At 63.9% G+C, this 19127-nt stretch overlaps 1 protein-coding gene across 3 annotated transcripts; it reads left to right on the top strand.

The window, feature by feature from the left end:
* The first annotated feature begins 221 nt into the window (after positions 1–221).
* Positions 222–13484, top strand: PIGQ (phosphatidylinositol glycan anchor biosynthesis class Q). Of its 3 annotated transcripts, none has more exons than XM_059154065.1 (11): positions 222–353; positions 4356–5048; positions 6699–6830; positions 6959–7079; positions 8913–9039; positions 9182–9335; positions 9462–9573; positions 10257–10337; positions 10823–10937; positions 12409–12470; positions 13209–13484. In XM_059154065.1, the coding sequence occupies exons 2-11, from the start codon at positions 4366–4368 to the stop codon at positions 13359–13361; spliced, it is 1740 nt and encodes a 579-aa protein (XP_059010048.1). In that variant the 5' UTR covers positions 222–353; positions 4356–4365; the 3' UTR covers positions 13362–13484. The 3 variants fall into 3 exon arrangements, with proteins under 3 accessions (XP_059010048.1, XP_059010047.1, XP_059010046.1); XM_059154063.1 differs by lacking the exon at positions 222–353 and adding an exon at positions 1457–1731; XM_059154064.1 differs by lacking the exons at positions 222–353; positions 6699–6830 and adding an exon at positions 1448–1731.
* The last annotated feature ends 5643 nt before the right edge of the window (positions 13485–19127 follow it).

Raw genomic sequence — 19127 nt, 5'->3', positions numbered from 1 at the left:
AGCCTCCAAAGCTGGGCCCTCTGCACACCCCAGGTTAGAGTGCCCGAGCACTCACAGCCCCCATGTCCACTCAAGCCATGGCCCTGCTGGTCCAGGGCCCAGAAGGCCCGAGCTTTGGGCCCAGCCCCTGAAGCCTGCCAACCTTGCGCTGGGCCGGCTGCCAGCATTCCCCCAGGCAACCAGTCTGGCCAGGTGCCCCGGTCCCAGCATCCTAATCAGGCAGAAGCAGGCAGGGCGGGGGAAACTGGGCTGGGCTGGGCAGGGCAGGGCAGGGAAGCAGCCCCTCACTATCCCCCATCTTCAGAGGCACCCCAGGTGCCAAGCCTCTTGCAGCTTCTCTGGGCCTACCTGAGGTAAGGCAATGCAGAAGAGGGGCAGCCCCAGAGGCACCCTGGAGTGGCACATGGCTGGGCTGGGAGCCTCCACACCCCTGATCCACTTCTCCAGGGTGAGACCCTCTCTCAGGCTGAACCTGCGTTTTCTTCTCTGCAAACCAGGAACAAAGGCTCCCAGCTCATGGGTGGAGCATGCTGGGAAGGTTCCAGGTGGTGGTTAAGCCAGAAGAGCCTCCCTTTGAGGAAGGACTCCTGTTACTTAGGATCCATGAGCAAATGGGGCTCCAATGGGGTGGGGACATGAGGGTGGGACTCTGCGTTTGGGGCCCAGACAGGATCCTAGTTCCAGTGTGAGGTCTCAGTGGGAAGGGGACAATGCCTGGTCCACCTGTCACCAGAACATTGCCTCTGACAAGGTCCCCTGCATATGAACCAGCCCGTGTGGGTGGTGGGATCTCAGTGGTCAGCATAAGGAGGCACAAACACTGCGTGCTCCATGAGTGCTGTTTTTGCTCCTGGTCACGGGGATATTGTTTCCTGGAGCAGGAGGGGCTAGGGACCCCTCTGGCGACCAAACCAGATGACTGCAGCCTCTGGGCTGACCCACGGGGGTCCAGCCTTCCTAGCCCACTGGGCCCTGGGGGGACCTGGGGGCGTCTCTTTGCAGAGACCGTTGTTGGAGGTGGCCGGTCTGGAGCTGGGGAGGCAGCTCCTCTGGAACCCTACACAGGGCTCGGGGGTCCTTTCACCCTGGGAGGGTGGTGGCAAGGTGAGGTCAGGGACCCTCAAAGCCAGGTCCACCAGGTCCCTCAGATGAGGAAATGGGGGATGGGGGAGGTTTGGCAGCTAAGAGAAGGTGGGGGACTGGAAGGCGGGAGTGCTGGGGACACTGCAGGGGGACTGGAGGAGGTACAAGAGTTCTGTGGAGGACAAGGACACCGAGGAGGGCAAGGACACTGAGGGTGTGAGACAAGAACAGTGCGGGGGGGGGGGGCGAGGACGCTGGAGGGGATAGTGGGGGGCAAGGACAGTACTGGTGGGAGACAGGGACGCTGGTGGGGCACAAGGACACGGGGGTGGGGGACAGGGACACTGAGGGGCAAGGGCCTGCTGGGCGGAAGGACAAGGACGCTGCGCGCACCGGGCAGACGCCGGAGACTGGAACGTTGCCTGCGCGGAACGCTCGGGCGGGGTCCGCGGGCTGCTCGGGCGCCTTTGGGGAACGGACCGTCGCGCGGCAACACCGGGAGCCGGCGGAAATGGGGCTCGGGTCCCGCGGCGCGGCAGCGGCGGGGCTGGGGGCGGCGAGTGCCGCGGTCCGTCCAGGCCCGCCCGACGCGGTCAGCCACCCCGTCCCGACCCCGCCGCCCAAGGGCGCGGCCCGGGCGAGCAGCCGGTGAGAATTGCGGGGCGCGGGCCGGCGTCCGTGCGGGCGACCTTGGGGCGCCGCCCCCGGCTCCGGAGCCTCCGTTTCCTCCTCCGCGAAGCGGCGGCGCGGCCGGCCGCGGGCCCCGGGGTCGGGGTGTCGGGGTGCGGCCCGCGGCCGGCCCGCGGCGGACCGGGAAGGGCGGTCAGCGGGGCACGAGGCCGGGGCGGGGAGTTCGCGCCCCCGGAGGAGCCGAAGTCGCGACCGCGCTCCTGGGTCCGCGGGACCAGCCGCAGGCGACCCGGGTGCGGGCGGGGTCGGGTGAGCGAGCTGGTGACGGGGGGGGCGGTCTGCAGTGCCCGGGGAGCACGGCCTCCCTGCCCAGCGTCTGCGGCCCCGGGGTCCGGAGCGGGGCTGCCCGCCGCGGGGACCGTCGGGAGGGGCCCGGCGCCCCGACACACCCGGCCTCACCAGCCCGCGCGGTGGCTTTGGATCGTGGTGCTCGACGCTGGCGGGTGCACGAGCCCCGCCCCCCGCTCTTCCCCGCTCCCCGCGTCTCCCGCTCCCCCTTCCCCTCCCTCCCCCCCGCTCCCCCGCCCCCCCGCTATCGATCGCGCGCGCTTTCTTCTCTCCCTGGGCGTCGGGTCGGAGCCGCAGTCTCTGTGATCCGGCTCCGGAGGCTGCGGCGGGGCGAGTAGGATCGCCCCCACGCCCCGCCGAGACAGCGGCAGCTCCTGGGCTCCTCCGCCTCCGCAGGCACAGGACGGCCGCGGCCGCTTCTTCTCGCGGAGGACTTTGTAGATGAAGCGCCGGGCGCACAAAGAGAGGCGCGGCCGGCGCACCCGCTCGCTCTCGGGCTGTTCTTCTTGCCTCGGCTGCTGGGAAAGGGGCCCCAGGTGGGCTGAGCCGCTGTGTGTCCGGCGCGAGGGGCGGTGTGCCGCCCGGTCCCCCGCGGTGGTCCGCGAGCCGGGAGCCCCAGGTCCCTCGCAGCACAATGGCCGGGCCGTCTCACCTCGCCCCTGCCGGGAGGGTTGGTTAGGAAAGTGGGCCCCCGTGACGGCTACAGCAGCTTCGCCGGGGCGGCTGTGGGGCTCCAGGTTCTCCACGGCGAACGCCTGCTGCCGCTTGCCCTCTCTAGTGTCTGGCAGGGAGGGACCTTTGGGAGGGATCCACTTCAGCTGGAATCCCCAGCTGTGAGAGGCCTCCAACTCCCAGCCCCGTCTGGCCTCCCTGCAGGGAGGGAGGGCAGCTGGACCCGTGACCTCTTTTTTTTTTTTAAGATTTTATTTATTTATTTGACAGAGAGATCACAAGTAGGCAGAGAGGCAGGCAGAGAGAGGGGGAAGCAGGCCCCCTGCTGAGCGGAGAGCCCAATGCGGGGCTCAATCCCAGGACCCTGAGATCATGATCTGAGCCGAAGGCAGAGTCTGAACCCACTGAGCCCCAGACCAGTGACCTCTTAAGCCTGGGGCCTTTGTGTCTGTGTAAGGCCCCTCCCAGAACCCCCCAGCCGACAGGACATTGGTGACATGTCCCGCCATCACAACATGTGTGTCCCCACAGGCCTGGGGAGCAGTGGGGCCTGGAGGTCTCAGGTACCATCCAAGGCTTGTGTCTCTCCTGAGGGCTCCAGCTTGAGGGTCTTAGCTCAGGGTGGCTGCTGCATCCTTTGTGCCAACAAGGTGGGGACAGCCAGCATCTGAGAAAGCTTGCTCAGGCCTTGGCTGAAGGACGGCTTGCTGCCCTCCATCTTGAGGGGCTTGGCTTGGGGCTTGCTGAGGAGCCTGCATGTGACCTGACCTCCGGGTAGGGCGGGGTGCAGGGTCCCACAGAAATTGGGCCGGTCTTGCTGCTGAGAGGTCACATGAAGGTTGTGAGAGGTGGGGAAGGTTCATGGCCCTCAGCCTGAGAGAAGGCTGTGGGGAGCTTGCTGTCCTCCAGGGTCGCTGTGTTTGGACAGCTGCCCAGCTCCAGTGTGACGAGAGAAGTCGGGCCCTGCTGGGAACCCAGCCCAGAAATGGCGCATGGGCACAGCCCAAGGCTGGGGGGGGGGGTCCACGTGAGCCCCGAGACTCCTGCGGGGACTCAACGGACAGGGGGTGGGCGTGGGGCGCAGGCACGTCTCCCGGTATGTGCTGGAGCTCTTGCACAGCGTCCACAGAGACCAGCAGCATGCCTGGTTTCCCTCAGCGCAGCAGCGATCCACTTAGGTTTCGGTCCTTCCCCTCGCTAGCTTAGTAAGGAAATCGAGGTTCCTCAGACTCCATGTGCACTGCTCTAATTGTTAATGGGACCGTGTGTGTTTCCACGTGGTACACGTAGCAAGCTCTCACCGGTTTCCTTGGAAACAAGAACAAAGCCCTCACGTTCAGCCCCGCACCCCCTCGTGAGTGGTCCGGGGGGTCAGGCCTGTCTCCTCACCCTGTTTTAGGGGGAAGTGTTGGCCAGCCTGGGGTGGGGGTGGGGCCGTGCCCACGTGAGATGTGCCACTGGGGTCCTGCCAGCCTCTGTGATCAAACCCAAGGCTGGGTGCTGGAGACTCTGTGAGGGCCCAACCCGTGGGCCCCATGGCCCTGGGCCGTGGAGGCGGCGGCAGCAGCGGTGGCAGCGGCGGCGGCAGCGCCCCTGGACTGATACTCTCCCCTCTCTTGCAGCCCGCACGGCATGGTGGTCAAGGCCTTCTTCCCCACATGCTGCGCCTCGGCCGACAGCGGCCTGCTGGTAGGACGGTGGGTCCCGGAGCAGAGCAGCGCCGTGGTCCTGGCCGTGGTGCACTTTCCCTTCATCCCCATCCAGGTGAAGGAGCTGCTGGCCCAGGTGCATCAGGCCGGCCGTGTGGGGCTGGCTGTGCTGGGCACCTGGTGCCACCGACGCCAGGAGGCTGAGGAGCGCCTGGGGCCCTTCCTGGAGGGCCTGGGCGCCATCTTCTCCCACGAGCCCTGGCTGCAGCTGTGCCGGGAGCGGACCAGTGGGCTCTGGAGCTGCAAGGCCACCCGCCAGCAGGGGCCCACCCGCCCCGGCGTCAAGGACCAGGTCATGCTCGTGTTCTACGACCAGCGCCAGGTGCTGCTGTCCCAGCTGCACCCGCCCGCAGCGCTGCCCGACCGCCAGGCGGGGGACGCCACGGCCAGCGCTGAGGGCTTGGCTGCCGTCTTCGACACGGTGGCGCGCAGTGAGGCGCTCTTCCGGAGCGACCGCTTTGACGAGGGCCCTGTGCGGCTGAGCCACTGGCAGTCGGAGGGCGTGGAGGCGAGCATCCTTGCGGAGCTGGCAAAGCGGGCCTCGGGGCCGGTCTGCCTGCTGCTGGCCTGCCTGCTGTCACTCATCTCAGCGGCCCGCACCTGCCGGTACATGCCCCTGGGGCCAGGGCGGGAGGAGGGGGCTGCTGAGCGGGAGGCCCACCACTCAGAGTGTGGAGCCGTGGAGGCCCAGATGCGCCCTGCCGAGTCTCCCACTTCCATCTCCTGTTCCCTCCCCCGATATCCACAGGGGTGTCTGGGGGGCGTTGCTCCCCAGGCACAGCAGACTCCCTTGGCCGCCTCCGCGTTTACATGGGACCCAGCGGGTAGCCATCCAGTGGACTCCAGGTGGCTCAGTCCCCTGCAGGGTGAATGAGACCGTGAACAGACGCAGGGTGTTGCCGACCAATGGCTGGTGCCTGCACGGCCCGGTGCCTGGGAGCTGTCCTCCTAAAGGCGTGCAGGTCCCTCCTGCTTCCCTGGCCCTGGTGGGCCCGTGTCCCCTGGAATACTGGCTGCAGCCCCGTCCCGGGGGTAGTCCTTGAGGGCCCAGGGAATGCTGGGGTGGCACCGGCTGTTCCGGCCTCAGGGCCCCTCCCTCTGTAGAGAAGCCGGCTCCCCGATGGTGCCCCTACTTAGGTCCTGGGGTTCCAGCTGTCCAGTTTGGGGACTGGCCTCGCCTGCTGACCTGGGGCTGTGGAGCACTCTGGCCTGTCTTGGCAGAGCCCCTGGGCAGCTATTTATGGACGGTGCCTTGGGTTGAGGGCTGCAGGGAACCTGGACATGAACTGTGGGTTTGGGATCGTCACAACCCCCTGGACTGAGTTACAGGAAAGTGAGCGTCAGCCGAAGTGCAGTCTTGGGGCTGGTCCTTAGCTGTTACACCTTCCGAGGACTTGAGAAAGGTTAGCGATGCTGGTGTGGCCCTGACCCTGATTGGCTCATCGGCTCGAGGCGTGGGGAGAAGGCAGCGGCAGTCGTGTGTGGCATCGCCATTGCTGTGCAGGAGAGAAGCCCCCTGGCCCTCTAGGGCAACCCCAGGGATGCTATTGGGCCCTGCTACCCTGGGCTGGTTGGAGCCTCAGGGACCCTGCCGTGCGGGTGGGGGTTAAGGGCTCGGTGCAGACAGTGCAGGGCTGCCTTCCACTTGACTGGCGTTTGGGATGGCTGTGTGGACTGTGTCTCCTTCCTGGAGCTGGCTCAGAGCTGCTTGAAGGCTTCCTCCTTCCTCCCGAGTGTCTGAGCGCCTGGCCGGGTGGCCGCTCTGCATTGGGCTCGGGCCCTGCAGATCCCTGCCCGTGGCAGCAAGGCTCTATAGGCATGTGGAACCAGGAGCCAAGAGGGCCTTCCTTACCTTTGCCTGCACACACCTCCTCTCAGTGCCGGAACATGTGCAGAAGCGTCTTGGTGCTTCCTTTGCCTCGGGAGATATCAGTCCCATGGGGCAGCCCGATTGGCTCGCAGACCCCCGAAGAGCATCGCCTACCCAGCAGGGCAAGGCGCTAGCTGGCGGGACAGTGCGTTCTCTCCTCTCCTGGGGCGAGGCCTCAGCTCGTGACTTTGGGGGTGCCTCGAGTCACTGCTGGTGTCGCCCTGCCCCCATGGTGTCCCTGTCCCGCTGAGCTTGGGAGCGTGGCCTCCAGGGTCTTGAGGTGGGCCTGCGAAGGAGTGTTGGCGCCAGCTGAGGGGCCCCTGCTCCCTGGCAGGCAGGGGAACCGCTGCATGACCCACACGGCCACCTCTCTTGGCCCATCACAGGGTGTTCAAGCTGCGGCCGCTGTCCTTCATCTGGAGCAAGCTATCTGTGTGTGGGCAGCTCGGGCACCGGCTGGAGCAGCTCGCGCTCGTCTTCAGCACCCAGAAGGCTGAGAGCCCCGCCCAGCTGATGAGGTGCAGGGTCTGCCTGCTTTTGTCGCGGCCAGGGGCGTCCCCCAACTTCCTCACACCACGCTTACCCACGCGGATCCCCTCTGGCCAAGCCCCCCTCACACTCACTCCCATCGGCCCCTTCCTTCCAGGAAAGCCAACGTGCTTGTCTCTGTGCTTCTCGATGTGGCCCTCGGCCTTGCGCTGCTGTCCTGGCTTCATGGGAAGGACCGCATCGGGCAGCTGGCGGAGGCTCTCGTCCCTGTGGCTGATGTGAGTTATTTGGGTGGAGTCTGGTCCCGATTGGAGCACCTGTGTCCCGGGGGTGGGGGTAGGGTGGGGCCCTTTCTGGGGGCAGCAGAAGCCCCTCAGCTGGCCAGAGCTGCACGCCCCTTTCCTTCTGTTGGACCAGGGGAGCAGCCCTCATCCCTGACCCCAGACAGGTCCTCAGGGCTGCGCAGCCTTGGCTTACCAGGTGCCCGCCTGCCCCCCAGGGTCACATCTTAGCTCCTGGCCTCTACTTTCCATTCCTGAAGGTGGTCATGTCTGGCGGTGGAGCCCACCCACCTCCATCAGGCCCAGTGTCCCTGGCTCCAGGCTCTTTAGGGCACTGGCTCTGGGCTTGGCTGTCGCACAGCAAGCTGCACAGAAACCTCCTGTGGGTCCAGGGCTGTTTGTGTGATCAGGCTCCTCCCACTGCTGACTCTGCAGTCCCCCGCTGAGTGCTGGCAGTTCGCCTGCAGGGCTCCCCCACTCCCTCTGTGATCCTTCCCCCGGTTTCCAGGATTTCCAGCCTGTTGCTCTTCCCTGCCGGGGCCAGGCCTTTGGCTTCTCTGCCTCCCTTCCTCAGAGCCGTGGGGCTTGTCTCTCCTGTTGCGAGCTTGTCTTCCCTCTTGGAGCAGTCCCTCTGGCCCCTGGGGCCTCGCCTAGGCCTCCACCAGTGGCATCCTGGTCCCGGAGTGCTCGAGGGGCTGAGGCCTGGCTGGGTGGTCTTGTGCTTGCTGCCTCTGGCGCAGCCATCAACGTCTAGCTGCAGACGTGCCCTGGGCCTGCTCGTGGACAGGACCCCTCACGGGCCGAGAGCCCCCATCCTTCTTGGGGAGACCTGGTCCAGGAGGAGGGTGGGCCTGGAGGCCAGGAAGGGGCTTAGCTGCTGTACTTTGCTAACCCACGTTCTGCCTTTTGGCCGGCTTTGTCTTCAATCTCTCTTTTGCAGAACTGTGCAGAAATATAAATATTTAATTTAAAAATGAAAGCCTCTTCCTTCTGCTCAGCTCTTATCCTTTAAATATTAGATAAACTCTGTTTATAAAGAATGTTCTGTTCCTCTCTTCACTGCCGTGGCCCACACGGTGGGCAGTGGGGGATGGCAGGCGTCTGACTTGGGGGGCAGGGCTGTCATGGCCACCGCCTCCGCATTGCTGATGAGGCTGGGGCCTCAGGGGCCTGTGCGCTGGGACTGGCACAGTGCCCGGCCACCCGCCTTCGTCCCTGGGTCGCCAGGGTGCTGTTCACCTCCCCTGCTTGCTTGTGAGAGCCCCTGAGCTGTCTCTGGCCCTCTCTGGACGCTGCTTCTGATGCAGACCCCATCTGTGCTTCCCTCTACAAAGCCCTCCAGCTCTCCCCCTGCTCCATGGGCCCCTGATGGGCTCGACACCCTCAGGGTCTCCTGGGGTCACCCACCCAGCTCAGGCCCTCGGTGGTGCCATGCCAGGTGGTGGGGTGTGGTCCTCAGCCGAGGGGCTCCCTCTATAAGATTCATGGTAAACTGGGGTCTGTCCCGCCTCTGGGCATGTGGGACCCAGCACGCCTGTGGGTCCAGTGGTGAGAGGATTGAGGTGGAGGAAAGGTGATGCCCTTCAGGGCCCTTGTGGCCTGAGGACCGGGGCAGACTGTCAGCCTCGTGGGCTCTGTCTCTCAGGCCCAGGTCCCAGAGCCTCTGTGAAGAGAGGTTCCTTGGCCAGATGAGTGAAGGAGACCTCATGTGCTCAGCACATTAGGAGACACCTGGGGTGGGGGGGCCCAGACTCTCTTTGCCCTGTGCAGATGGGCTGGCTGTGCTGGGGCCCAGGCTGTGGGCTTCCTGTCCCTCCTGTGTCTCTGTAGCACGTGGCCGAGGCGCTCCAGCACCTGCTGCAGTGGCTGATGGGAGCGCCCGCTGGGCTGAAGATGAACCGGGCGCTGGACCAGGTGCTGGGCCGCTTCTTCCTGTACCACCTGCACCTGTGGATTAGTGAGTGCCCTCTGCACCGTCCCCCTCCCCCCCGCCCCATCCTTGCTCTGCCGGCTGGCTGCTCACGTTTCTGGAAATGAGGGACTGGGGAGGGGCAGGACCTCCCCCCACTGCTCCCTCAGGGCCAACCCTGTCCCTCCAGGCTATGTCCACCTCCTTTCCCCCTTCATCGAGCACATCCTGTGGCATGTGGGCCTCTCGGCCTGCCTGGGGCTGACGGTCGCCCTGTCCACCCTGTCCGACATCATCGCCTTGCTCACCTTCCACATCTACTGCTTCTACGTCTACGGGGCCAGGTGGGTGAGCATGCCCCCCGTGCAGCCGGTCCATGGCGGCCCCCAGCCCTGAGTGTGCGGGGGGCGGGGGGGGGGGGGGCTCGTGCTAGGGGTAGGTGCAGCCCTGACGCTGCCTGTGGCCCGCAGGCTGTACTGCCTGAAGATCTGCGGTCTGTCCTCGCTCTGGCGCCTCTTCCGGGGGAAGAAGTGGAACGTGCTGCGCCAGCGCGTGGACTCGTGCTCCTATGACCTTGACCAGGTTCGCGGTCGGAGGGCAGGGGAGATGGCACCGCAGCCCCAGGGAGCCTGTGGGACCCATGGGTGACTGGCCCCGTGCTCCTATCCGCCTGCTCCCTCTCCATGAGCCTGGCCAGGACGGCTGCTCAGCTTGTGACTCGGCAGCCAGAGGGCTGAGCCTGGGGCCCGGGAGTGGTCTGCAGGGGGCCAGGTGCTTGAGGAGCCCTCAGAGTGCAGGACCTTGCCCCAGGTGGGAGGTGGGCCCTGGTGTGAGGAGGGTGCTGGGCCCCTGGCAGCTTCTGGCCCGTGGGGTGTGGACGTGACCTATGCACAAGACCTGGCTCTGACTTTTTCCCTAGCATGTGCAGACCTTGTCTGCAGGGTAGACCCCGCGTGCTGCCCTGGGAGGCACGCCCTTCCTGCCACGGGTCACAGCCCTCCCGCCTTCAGTGCACAGGCCAAACCCTGCTGGTGGTTCTGTGTCCCTGAGTGTCTCCCGTGCTGGAGACAGCTGTCATGAGCGGGTGTTCCTGAGTGTCTCAGGAAGCCCAGGTGTTCTGCTGGCAGACAGCCCGCTTCTGCCTGGTTGTCGGGGGTGGGGGTGTGTGTGGTGGGGGCGGCCGCAGAGATGTGGCTCACGCTGCCCTGGGGCTGGCCCCGGCATGGGCTCCTGCCGGCGCTGACACGGTGCCGCTGTCCCTGCAGCTGTTCATCGGGACTCTGCTCTTCACCGTCCTGCTCTTCCTGTTGCCTACCACAGCCCTGTACTACCTGGTGTTCACCTTGGTGAGCCGAGAGACACACAGCACGGCTGGTATTGCACGTGGCCCTGGGTGATCTGGCTGATGGCCCTCGTCTACAGTGCTTGGAGTACCAGCTGTGTGCTTGGTCTGCCGGCCCAGCGGCCATGGACAGGCCACCCATGGGGCATGGCTGTTCCAGACTCTGGGTGCTGTGTGCTGGGCCCTAGAGCATGCAGGGGTCCTACCCTGGGGGGATGCCGCCCACCAGTCTGGGACACACAGTTGGGTGCACGGGGGACAGGATGCAAGGGGCCAGTGGCATGCTTCCCGGGGGTCAGCTTTCCCTGCCCACTTCTCCCCTGTCCCTTCACAGCTGGGCCTCAGCGTTGGGGTGGGAGCTGTGCCCTCCTGGGATGAGTCCGGGCCCTCCCCAGGGGATTGAGCCCCTGCTCCCCCTCCGCTGTGGCCCAGGACCCTCTGGGCTGCCGTGCTCTCGGGCATGTGGCTGAGTGCTGTCTGTTGCTGCAGCTCCGGCTGCTGGTGGTGGCCGTGCAGGGCCTGATCCATCTGCTCGTGGACCTCGTCAACTCCCTGCCGCTCTACTCGCTTGGCCTCCGGCTCTGCCGGCCCTACAGGCTCGCGGGTAGGTCTGTGTGTGTGGTAGGCGCGGGTGCCCCCGAGGCCCTGCCTGGAAGCCATGGTGTGCAGGGCATGGGGAGTGGGGGCGGGCAGAAACCGCCAGGTGTCCCCTGGGCCGGCTGCCTGCAGTGAGCTGGAGGGTCCGGAGGCGACAGGCAGCCCTTCCTGTCTCACCTGCTTTTGTGATGAGCATGGACCTTTACCCTGACACATGTCTGCGGTGGTGTAGGTGGTACCTAAATGTGGCTCCAAGAAGCGTCCCTGTGAGCTCATGTGGGACTGGGTGTGTGGCTGGTGCCCCTCAGCCTTGGATGGGACAGGCCGGCCTGGAGGGTGCTAGAGAGCAGCTTCTCACCCCCACCCCACACTACTGCACGGGGACAGCGCCCCCCCTCACTGCCCCTGGCTGTCCCCCTCTGCAGGTGGCTGCTCCTGTTTTCATGCTGACACCAACCACTAGGTCAGCCAGATGCCCCTGAGGGGAGATCATCCCCACTGAAGGGGGTGGGGGTGCTGACCTAACTGGTCCCAGCATTGTGAGTCAGCCCATTCTCGTTCAGTGGTTTTGAACACATCAGGGAACGCAGGCGTTCTTGGTACAGATCCCACCCAGCGGCTCCCCAGCCCTCATGCCAGAGCTCCCGGCAGCTGCTTCCAGCCCGCAGAGAGCCAGGGGACTTGAACCTGCGTGCTCAGTGTGCTTTGGGCCAAGTCTGCCTACCGGTGCTCTTAAATTCCCTTTGCAGGCCACGTCCCCTGCAGGCCCCCAGGTGGCCCATGCCAGGGACCCCAGCCTCTGTCCTCACTAGGGAATGCCAGGAGCAGGCAGGCAGAGAGCCCGAGACGCAGCCCCTCCCCAAGCCAGCCCGAAGCCCACGGTCAGAGCAGAGTTGTTTCAGCTTCACAGCTGAGTCCACAGATGCGTCCGCCTCCTCCCAACTTTGCCCTGGGGGCTCTTCATGAATTGATAATTAGCTCCTGCTTCTCTCTTCAAGAACTTTCTGCCTCGGAAATTCCCAAGCTTGGGAGCCCCAGCTGCAGGCCAGGGGCACAGTCAACTCCGCTGGCCCGGAGTTTGGCATTAGGATGCCAGCAGGGCAGCCGCGCCCCTCCAAGTACCCTGTCCATTCTGGGGGAAGAGCCCCGTCCCCCCTTGCAGAGCAGCGCAGCCCGCGTCCCCAAGGCCCAACCGACTCTTCTCCACCTCCCAGACATGCAGCTTCTGTCTCCGTGAAGTCTGTGGAGGCTTTGATCCTGGCCCGGCAGACAGCTCAGAGAGGCAGCCGGGAAGGGGGGGGAGGCGCGGGGGGAGGCGAGCCCGGGGTGCGGCCTCCTGAGCGCAGCTCAGACACCTGGCCTCTGCTGCCACAGCCCCGGTGCCCAGCCCTGCCTCTGCAGGCACACGGGGCGGGAGGCCCGGGAGGCTATCTGCCGAGGGCCCCGTGTGCCTCACGGGCACCTTGCCGTCCTCGCAGCGGGCGTGAAGTTCCGAGTCCTGGAGCACGAGGCCGGCAGGCCCCTCCGCCTCCTGATGCAGGTGAGGCCCCTGTGTGCCTCTCGTACCGGTGCACATGGATGGACCCCTCTCCCGGCCGCAGTGATGTTGCCTGTGTTCTGGGGCAGCTGGGATCCGGTCCCTCCGTGCTGCTCTGGGGGAGGACTACATGGGCGCGGTAGAGTTGACGGGTGGGGCCCCAAGGGAAGGCTCCCTCCTCACCCCCAAGACCTCTGGGCACCGTGACCCCTCCAGCCGGAACCTCCCTCAGCAGGATCCGGACAGGATCCCCTGTGCTGTGTCTAAAACCTTCAGCCAGCCCGGGCTCTTGCCCTGAGCCCCACAGGCTCTCATTCCAGGAGGAAGAGCACAGGCTTGGCCAAGGCCTCAGGACACACTCTTGCTCTGAGAAAGTCCTTCTGGGCTGTGGGGGTGCGCGGGCGGGTCTCCGGGTGACTCTCTGGGGGCTGCTGGGGTTGGCCGGGGGACCACATCTCCGGGAGAGAGGAGATGCTGAGCTGGCTGGGGCCCTGCGTGGTTTTCTCAGGGGTGTGGCCCCTGGGTGGCTGGTCCTGCAGCCTCGCCTGCCTGCAGCCTGCTGGGAGGAGAGCACACCTGAGCTTGGCCCCAGCGCTCCCTCTCCAGCTGCTTAGCCTGCCCCTTGGGGACCTATAGCAGATAGCCCAGGGACCCCCAGTGAGGGACCACTAGGACCGACAAGCTGGAGCCTCAGGGATTTGGGGGGTGTAGCCCAACTGACCACTGCCCTTGTGCTTCCAGATCAACCCCCTGCCTTACGGTCGTGTGGTGCACGCCTACCGCCTGCCCAGCTGCGGCTGCCACCCCACGCACTCCTGGGGCTCCCTGTGCCGCAAGCTGTTCTTCGGGGAGCTCATCTACCCCTGGAGGCAGAGAGGGGACAAGCAGGACTGAGAGGCCCCGGTGGCCAGCCTGCCCAGCACCGCTGTGTGGCCTCACTCCGCCCTCATTCTCACCGTGGACCGTCAGGACGGCACGCATCCCTGGTCTTGGCCGTCTCTGCCCCCAGTTGTTCGAGACCTCTGTGTCTCCTCCTGGCTCTGAGGTGGTGGTAGGGGCGGCTGGCCAGGCCACCTGGCCTGTAATCCGTCACTAGCGTGTCTGCCTCGGGACCCCCCTCCTGACCTCTTCTGATGGCACTGGCCACCCGGTACCTACCAGCCCCCCAAGGCCTGCCCAGCAGTCCCCCCACCCCTGATCACACCCAGAGCTCCCGCCTCCGCCCACCATGCCCACTCCCGGGGGTGATCTGGTGGGTCTCCCTGGTGCTCCCAGCAGCCCCACCCTGCCATGGGGTGGAGGGACCCCTCCCCGGACGCACTTAGCAGTTCCTGGGGCTGACCCCCCAGCATCTCCTTGCTTGGGGCTATACTTCTGTGTCCCTGGCCGGAGCCAGCAGCCCCAATGACACAGGGCCCTCTGGGAAGCTGGCTGGGTGGCAGCGAGCTCAGCCTGGAGCATATGGGGTTTGCATGATGCCCCCTGGGGAGACTGCTTTGCAGCAGAAGCTGCCCCCAGGGCCTTCAGGCCTCCCTGTGTGAAGCCAGGCCACATGGGGTGCCCGGAACTGCCTCGCTGAAGACTGAGCACCCGTCCACCTTCCCGTCCACCTTGCTGGCCCGCGCCCATGCAGGAAGAGGCCCTCACTGGCTTCCTGCAGAAGCAGGCAGCTCCCGGGCAGTAGTGTCTATTGCCTCCCGCGTGCGGAGGGGGCGTCCTAGCGTTCAGGGCATGGAGTCCAGCTGGGGGTGTGAGCCCCAGCATGCCCAGGGGAGGAGGCCTGTGTGACCAGATGGCATCCTACGTGTTGAGACCTTTTAGAGCGGGAAATGTTTGTGTGTAGCGTGCACTCTCTGACTGCGGGCCGCGGTGGGGAGCCCATGGAGGCGGCCCCCGCCCAGCCCGGCGTCTCGTCTCATGGGCCAGGTCTTAGCTCGGCCTTTTTCTGCAGTGACAATAAAACCTCCCACCTGTTTGGAGTGTGCCCTCTGCCTTCCCGCTGCTGCCTGGGCAGTGGGTCTGAGGAGGCCCCACACCTCTGTCCTAACCTTGGTGGGGGTGTGTTGAGGCTCTCCTTTTCCTGGGGTCATGGGACAGCTGGCCCCCATTGTTTGTCTAGAGGTGTCTACGATGCCTGTTTTCTTGTTTGATGCCCAGCCGGGAGGCACTGGACACGCTGTCCCCTGGAGTGGGCCTCCCTGCAAGTCTGACCCCTTGAATGTGTTCTGGCATGTGTGGACGGAGCCAGGGCCACTTGCTGTCTGGTTTTGGCCTTGCCCTGGTTGGGGGACAGAGCCAAGGGCAGGGGCATACGTTCCCCTATGCCAGCTGTCCTGGCTCTGGTGACTCTGTCCCCCGAAACCTGTGGGCTCCACGCAGGGCAGAGGCGCTGCCTGCCTGAATTCCCCCTCGTGTAGCTCCAGGGACCCTCGGGTGGCCACCTGTGCGCCTGGCATCCTGGCTTTGTAGGGAAGGGCTGGGGTCCAGAGAGATCAGCCTCTACTAAAGGGCCAGCAGCGGCCGGATGGGGAGCCATGGAGGGTCACTGTGGCTTCCTTGGTGCCTCTGGTGTAAGGCAGGGAGGGGAGAGGTCAGAGGGGATCTGAGGAGTGCAGGGACCCCCGCAGGGGACCAGAAGTCCCTAAGGAGAATGTGCCCAGGCCTGCCCCCAGGCCCCTAGAGCCTGCTAAGAGCGGCCTCCACTGCCTGTCTTTCTGGGGCTGCCTCCCCTGTCAGCAGATGTCACCCCTCCGCTTGGGGCTCTGCCCAGCCCACAGGGCAGTAGTGGCCGTGTCCCAGGCCTCGCGTGGCAGCTGTCACCCTCCATGCTGGTCGGCCATTCCGTCTCCTGAGGGCAACACCAGTCACTCCAGTAGCTCTTGCCACAAAAGACATTATCAGCACCTCCCAGGCCACTCTCAGCTTCTCAGGAATAACCTACCTCGTTGGGCCCTCTTGTCCCCAGCCCAGGTCTCTGACTGCCTCTGCTGTGCTGGCCTGAGCAGGACCCTGAGGCTGGACCTCAGGTCACCCCAAGAAGTAGACGTTTCCTTTGCAGTTGGGGCCACCACTTCCCACTCAGGTTCTCACAGCTGCTGGAAGAGAGCAGCCTCATAAACATCACAGGAGGTGAGCTCAGAGAGGGATGGGGACTAGTTGAAGGCCACAGAGCAGGCAGGTCTGAGCCCTACCACGCACTCCCCACCAGCCACCCCGCCCCTGTGTTTGAAAGGTTTCTACTTTGACAATTTTCTGACGCACGAAAGCCGCGCATGGCCCTGACCCATGTTCCCCTTTGTTCTCATTTTGCCACATTCGCTTTTTCATATTTCTGCTCTATTTTTTTCTAACTCATTTGATCACTAGTTACCCTGAATTCTACCCCTCACATGCCCGCTGCATCCCACAAGGCTGAAGGACGGACTGAGCAGCCACGGCATGGTGCAGGGAATTGGGTTAGCATGCGTGGGGCCCCTTGCCGTGTGCTCCAGTGACCTCCACAGAGCCTGCCACCAGGTGGCCCGTCCTGGCCACAGCCTGGTGCTAGTGTCCTGGCCTGCTTGCCTTGCACAATGTGGATGTGGAAGATACAGCCAGTCACTCGGTCGGCTGTGTCTCTGCGGGGCTCATCTGAGGACTCTTACCGGGAGTGAGACTCTCTTGCCACCAAGAGCACGTCAGTGCCATGGTGTCCTTCCGAGGGCATCACCCTGAGAGCCTTGAAGTGTCCCACTGTCTGTCCTGGTGATGTGCACCAGATCACCAGGTTCTCCCCTTTATTTTACTATTTTTTTAAAGATTTTATTTGTTTATTTGACAGATCACAAGTAGGCAGAGAGGCAGGCGGGGTGGGGGAGTAGGCACCCCACTGAGCAGAGAGTCAGGTGTAGGGCTCAATCCCAGGACCCCAGGACCATGACCTGAGCCGAAGGCAGACCCTTAACCCACTGAGTCACCAGGCGCCCCAGCCACTAATGCTTTCATGAGTAATTTATACAGAGGTATCTGGGACCATGTGCCTGTCTGCCCATCCCCACACTCTGTGCATGGGCTGCGGCATCTACCACTGGTCCTTCCTGGGCACACACAGGTTTCTGGCTCCCTCCGTCCGTCGTTGACGGGACTGGACCTTTCCCTGGCACCTGTCTTGAGCTTGGGCACAGAGCTTTCAGAGCCAAGTTCTGTTTGCCCCAAGGGGTAAAGCCTGGACCCTGCTTGGAGAGCAGGGCTTGGGGTCCAGCATAGAGGCCAGTGGCCATCCTGGGGGGGAGGGCAGAGACCACTTCAGACCACTTCCTTTGTTCCCCACTCCCTGCCTGGACAGGAGCCGGGTCTGCAGGCCTAGCCCCCATCCTTTCCCAGAGACAACAGGTGTGGTGGATTCTTGACTAGACACTCCCTCAGTCTCCTGGGCAGGGGGCACCCAGAATTACCCTTGAACTGCTGTGTGGGCACTTCAGCAGGGCTGACCCAGGACTTGCCGGCAGAGGGCTGCTCCTGTGCTGCTTCATTGTTAGCCTGAGGTCCCTCAGAGGCGGGGAGGCTGTCCTGTTCCTTCCTCAGTCCCCAGGGCCAGGCTGGGCACTTACTGGGTCCCAGAATGGCTTTGCAGAAGCACACGCATCAATGTGGGAGGGCATCTCCTCTGCCCACAAGGCCTCTTGGAGCCCAGGGAGGGGCACCCCTCGGGCCATCCCCCATCCCACGGACTGGGCCCTGCAGCCCCAGACCCTGTGGGTTCCTGAGGTACTTCTCTGGTCTGAGCAGGGAGGGGAGAGGTCAGGGGGGATGCGAGCAGTGCAGGGACCCCGCAGAGGACCAGAAGCCCCTGAGGAGAGCATGCCCAGGCCTGTCCCCGGGATCACCCCCCCACCCCCGCACAAGCCGCCCACCTACCAAGCAGGGCTGGTCCACCCTCTTCACAGGCTGCATTAGGAAAGGCTCAGTCAGGGCGCCTGGGTGGCTCAGTGGGTTAAGGAAAGGCTCAGTCAGAAAACACGTGTGCTGAGCCCGACTCCTCTCTTTGTCCTGGATGATGGGAGAGCAGGCAGCAGGGCCTAAGGCTGTTGGAGTCCCTTCAGGGGAAGCCCTGAGAGGAGTGAAGAGGACGTGTCTCATTTAAGTTCTCTGGAAAGGGGATTGATAACTTCTCATCCGTCACCCCCTGCAGGCAGCCTCAGAAACGGAGAAGGAAATTACTCACCTCACAGTGCTTCTGATCGCTGGACCAGGGTCTGGGTCCTTCAGAGCAGGGAGCAGGCAGTGCTGGGGCAGAGCCACAGTGATCTCCGCGGAAGAGGTCCAGTCCCATCACCCCAAGAGCCTTCCCTGACCTAACAGGTTGAGGTGCAGGGGTGGGCAGGTGGAAGCGGAGCCTGTCAGTATGTGGTCCCTGGCCCCTCTGGGGGTTTGGCCCCCTGCCTCCCAACAGGACCCTGCCCGACGGCTGTTTCTGTAACAGAAACAGTGTGAGGCGGGTGGATGTGCCCTCTCTCTAAACAGGCTGGAGGTTGTGTCTGCTGTGACTCAGCATCTGGGGAATGATGGTTCCCCAGGAGGACGCAGCCTGAGCAAAGGTACAAGCAGGAACATCAGGGCCTCTCTGTGGATTACGTGTGAGCCAAGTGGCCTTGCCCATCCTCAGCCACCCTCTGCCCTCCCACGTCCCAGCTCCATGCTTCCCTAGAGGACCAGGAAGACAGAGGAGAGCCCCTCTCTGAAGGCAGGCGAGCAGGCCCAGGTGCTGCTCACCCAGCTGAGGAACCAGCTCATCGGGAAGCTCCCCAGGCACCGGGCTGAAATGAACTGGCCCCATGCGTGTGGGCAGCTTCCTAGCAGAGGCTGTCTGCAGCCTGCGGGGTTGGGGTCACTCGGTGTGGTGCCTCTCGTGCTGGGGTCTGCTCTCTGAAAGCCACCTGCTGCTGGACCTGAGGCCCAGGTTCAGTGACCCCTTAGGAAGAAAGTTCTTGCAACCTAACCTGTTCCTTACCTGCTGGGAAGGTCCTCAATGAGGACTGCTGGGCTGTCCTCAGTGCTGTACACTGGGTCCGGTGGTTTTGACACGCTGCCTCCACACGGGCCTGCTCTGTAGGGAGTCCTGCCTCTCTGTGGCCTCTTTGCCCACATAGCACTCGGCACCTGGCCTGGTAAGGGCTATGCTGAGCTCAGGTTGGACACTTAATTCTTTTCACTTAGTTTTTTTTTTTAAACATGGGAGCACTTTTTTCTTTTCTTCTTTTTTTTTTTTTTTTTTTTAAAGATTTTATTTATTTATTTGACAGAGAGGGGTCACAAGTAGGCAGAGAGGCAGTCAGAGAGAGAGGAGGAAGCAGGCTCCCCACTGAGCAGAAAGCCGGATGCGGCTCGATCCCAGGACCTCAGGATCATGACCTGAGCCGAAGGCAGAGGCTTTAACCCACTGAGCCACCCAGGCGCCCCTCTTTTCACTTAGTTTTTAACAGCTTTATTTAAAAAAAATTTTTTTTTTTTAATTTGACAGAGAGAGCACAAGCAAGGGTGGCAAAGGGAGAGGGAGAAGCAGTCCCCAATGGGGGCTCAACCTCAGGACCGTGGGATCATGACCTGAGCAAAAGGCCTAAACTAAGCCACCCAGGTGCCCCTGTTAACAGCTTTGTTGAGGCATATTTTACATATTATAAA

This window comes from Mustela lutreola, chromosome 17 (assembly GCF_030435805.1).
Source record: "Mustela lutreola isolate mMusLut2 chromosome 17, mMusLut2.pri, whole genome shotgun sequence".
Taxonomy (NCBI): Eukaryota; Metazoa; Chordata; class Mammalia; order Carnivora; family Mustelidae; genus Mustela; species Mustela lutreola.
Note: the sequence above shows the minus strand (reverse complement) of the source record. Positions and strands in the feature narration are given on the sequence as shown.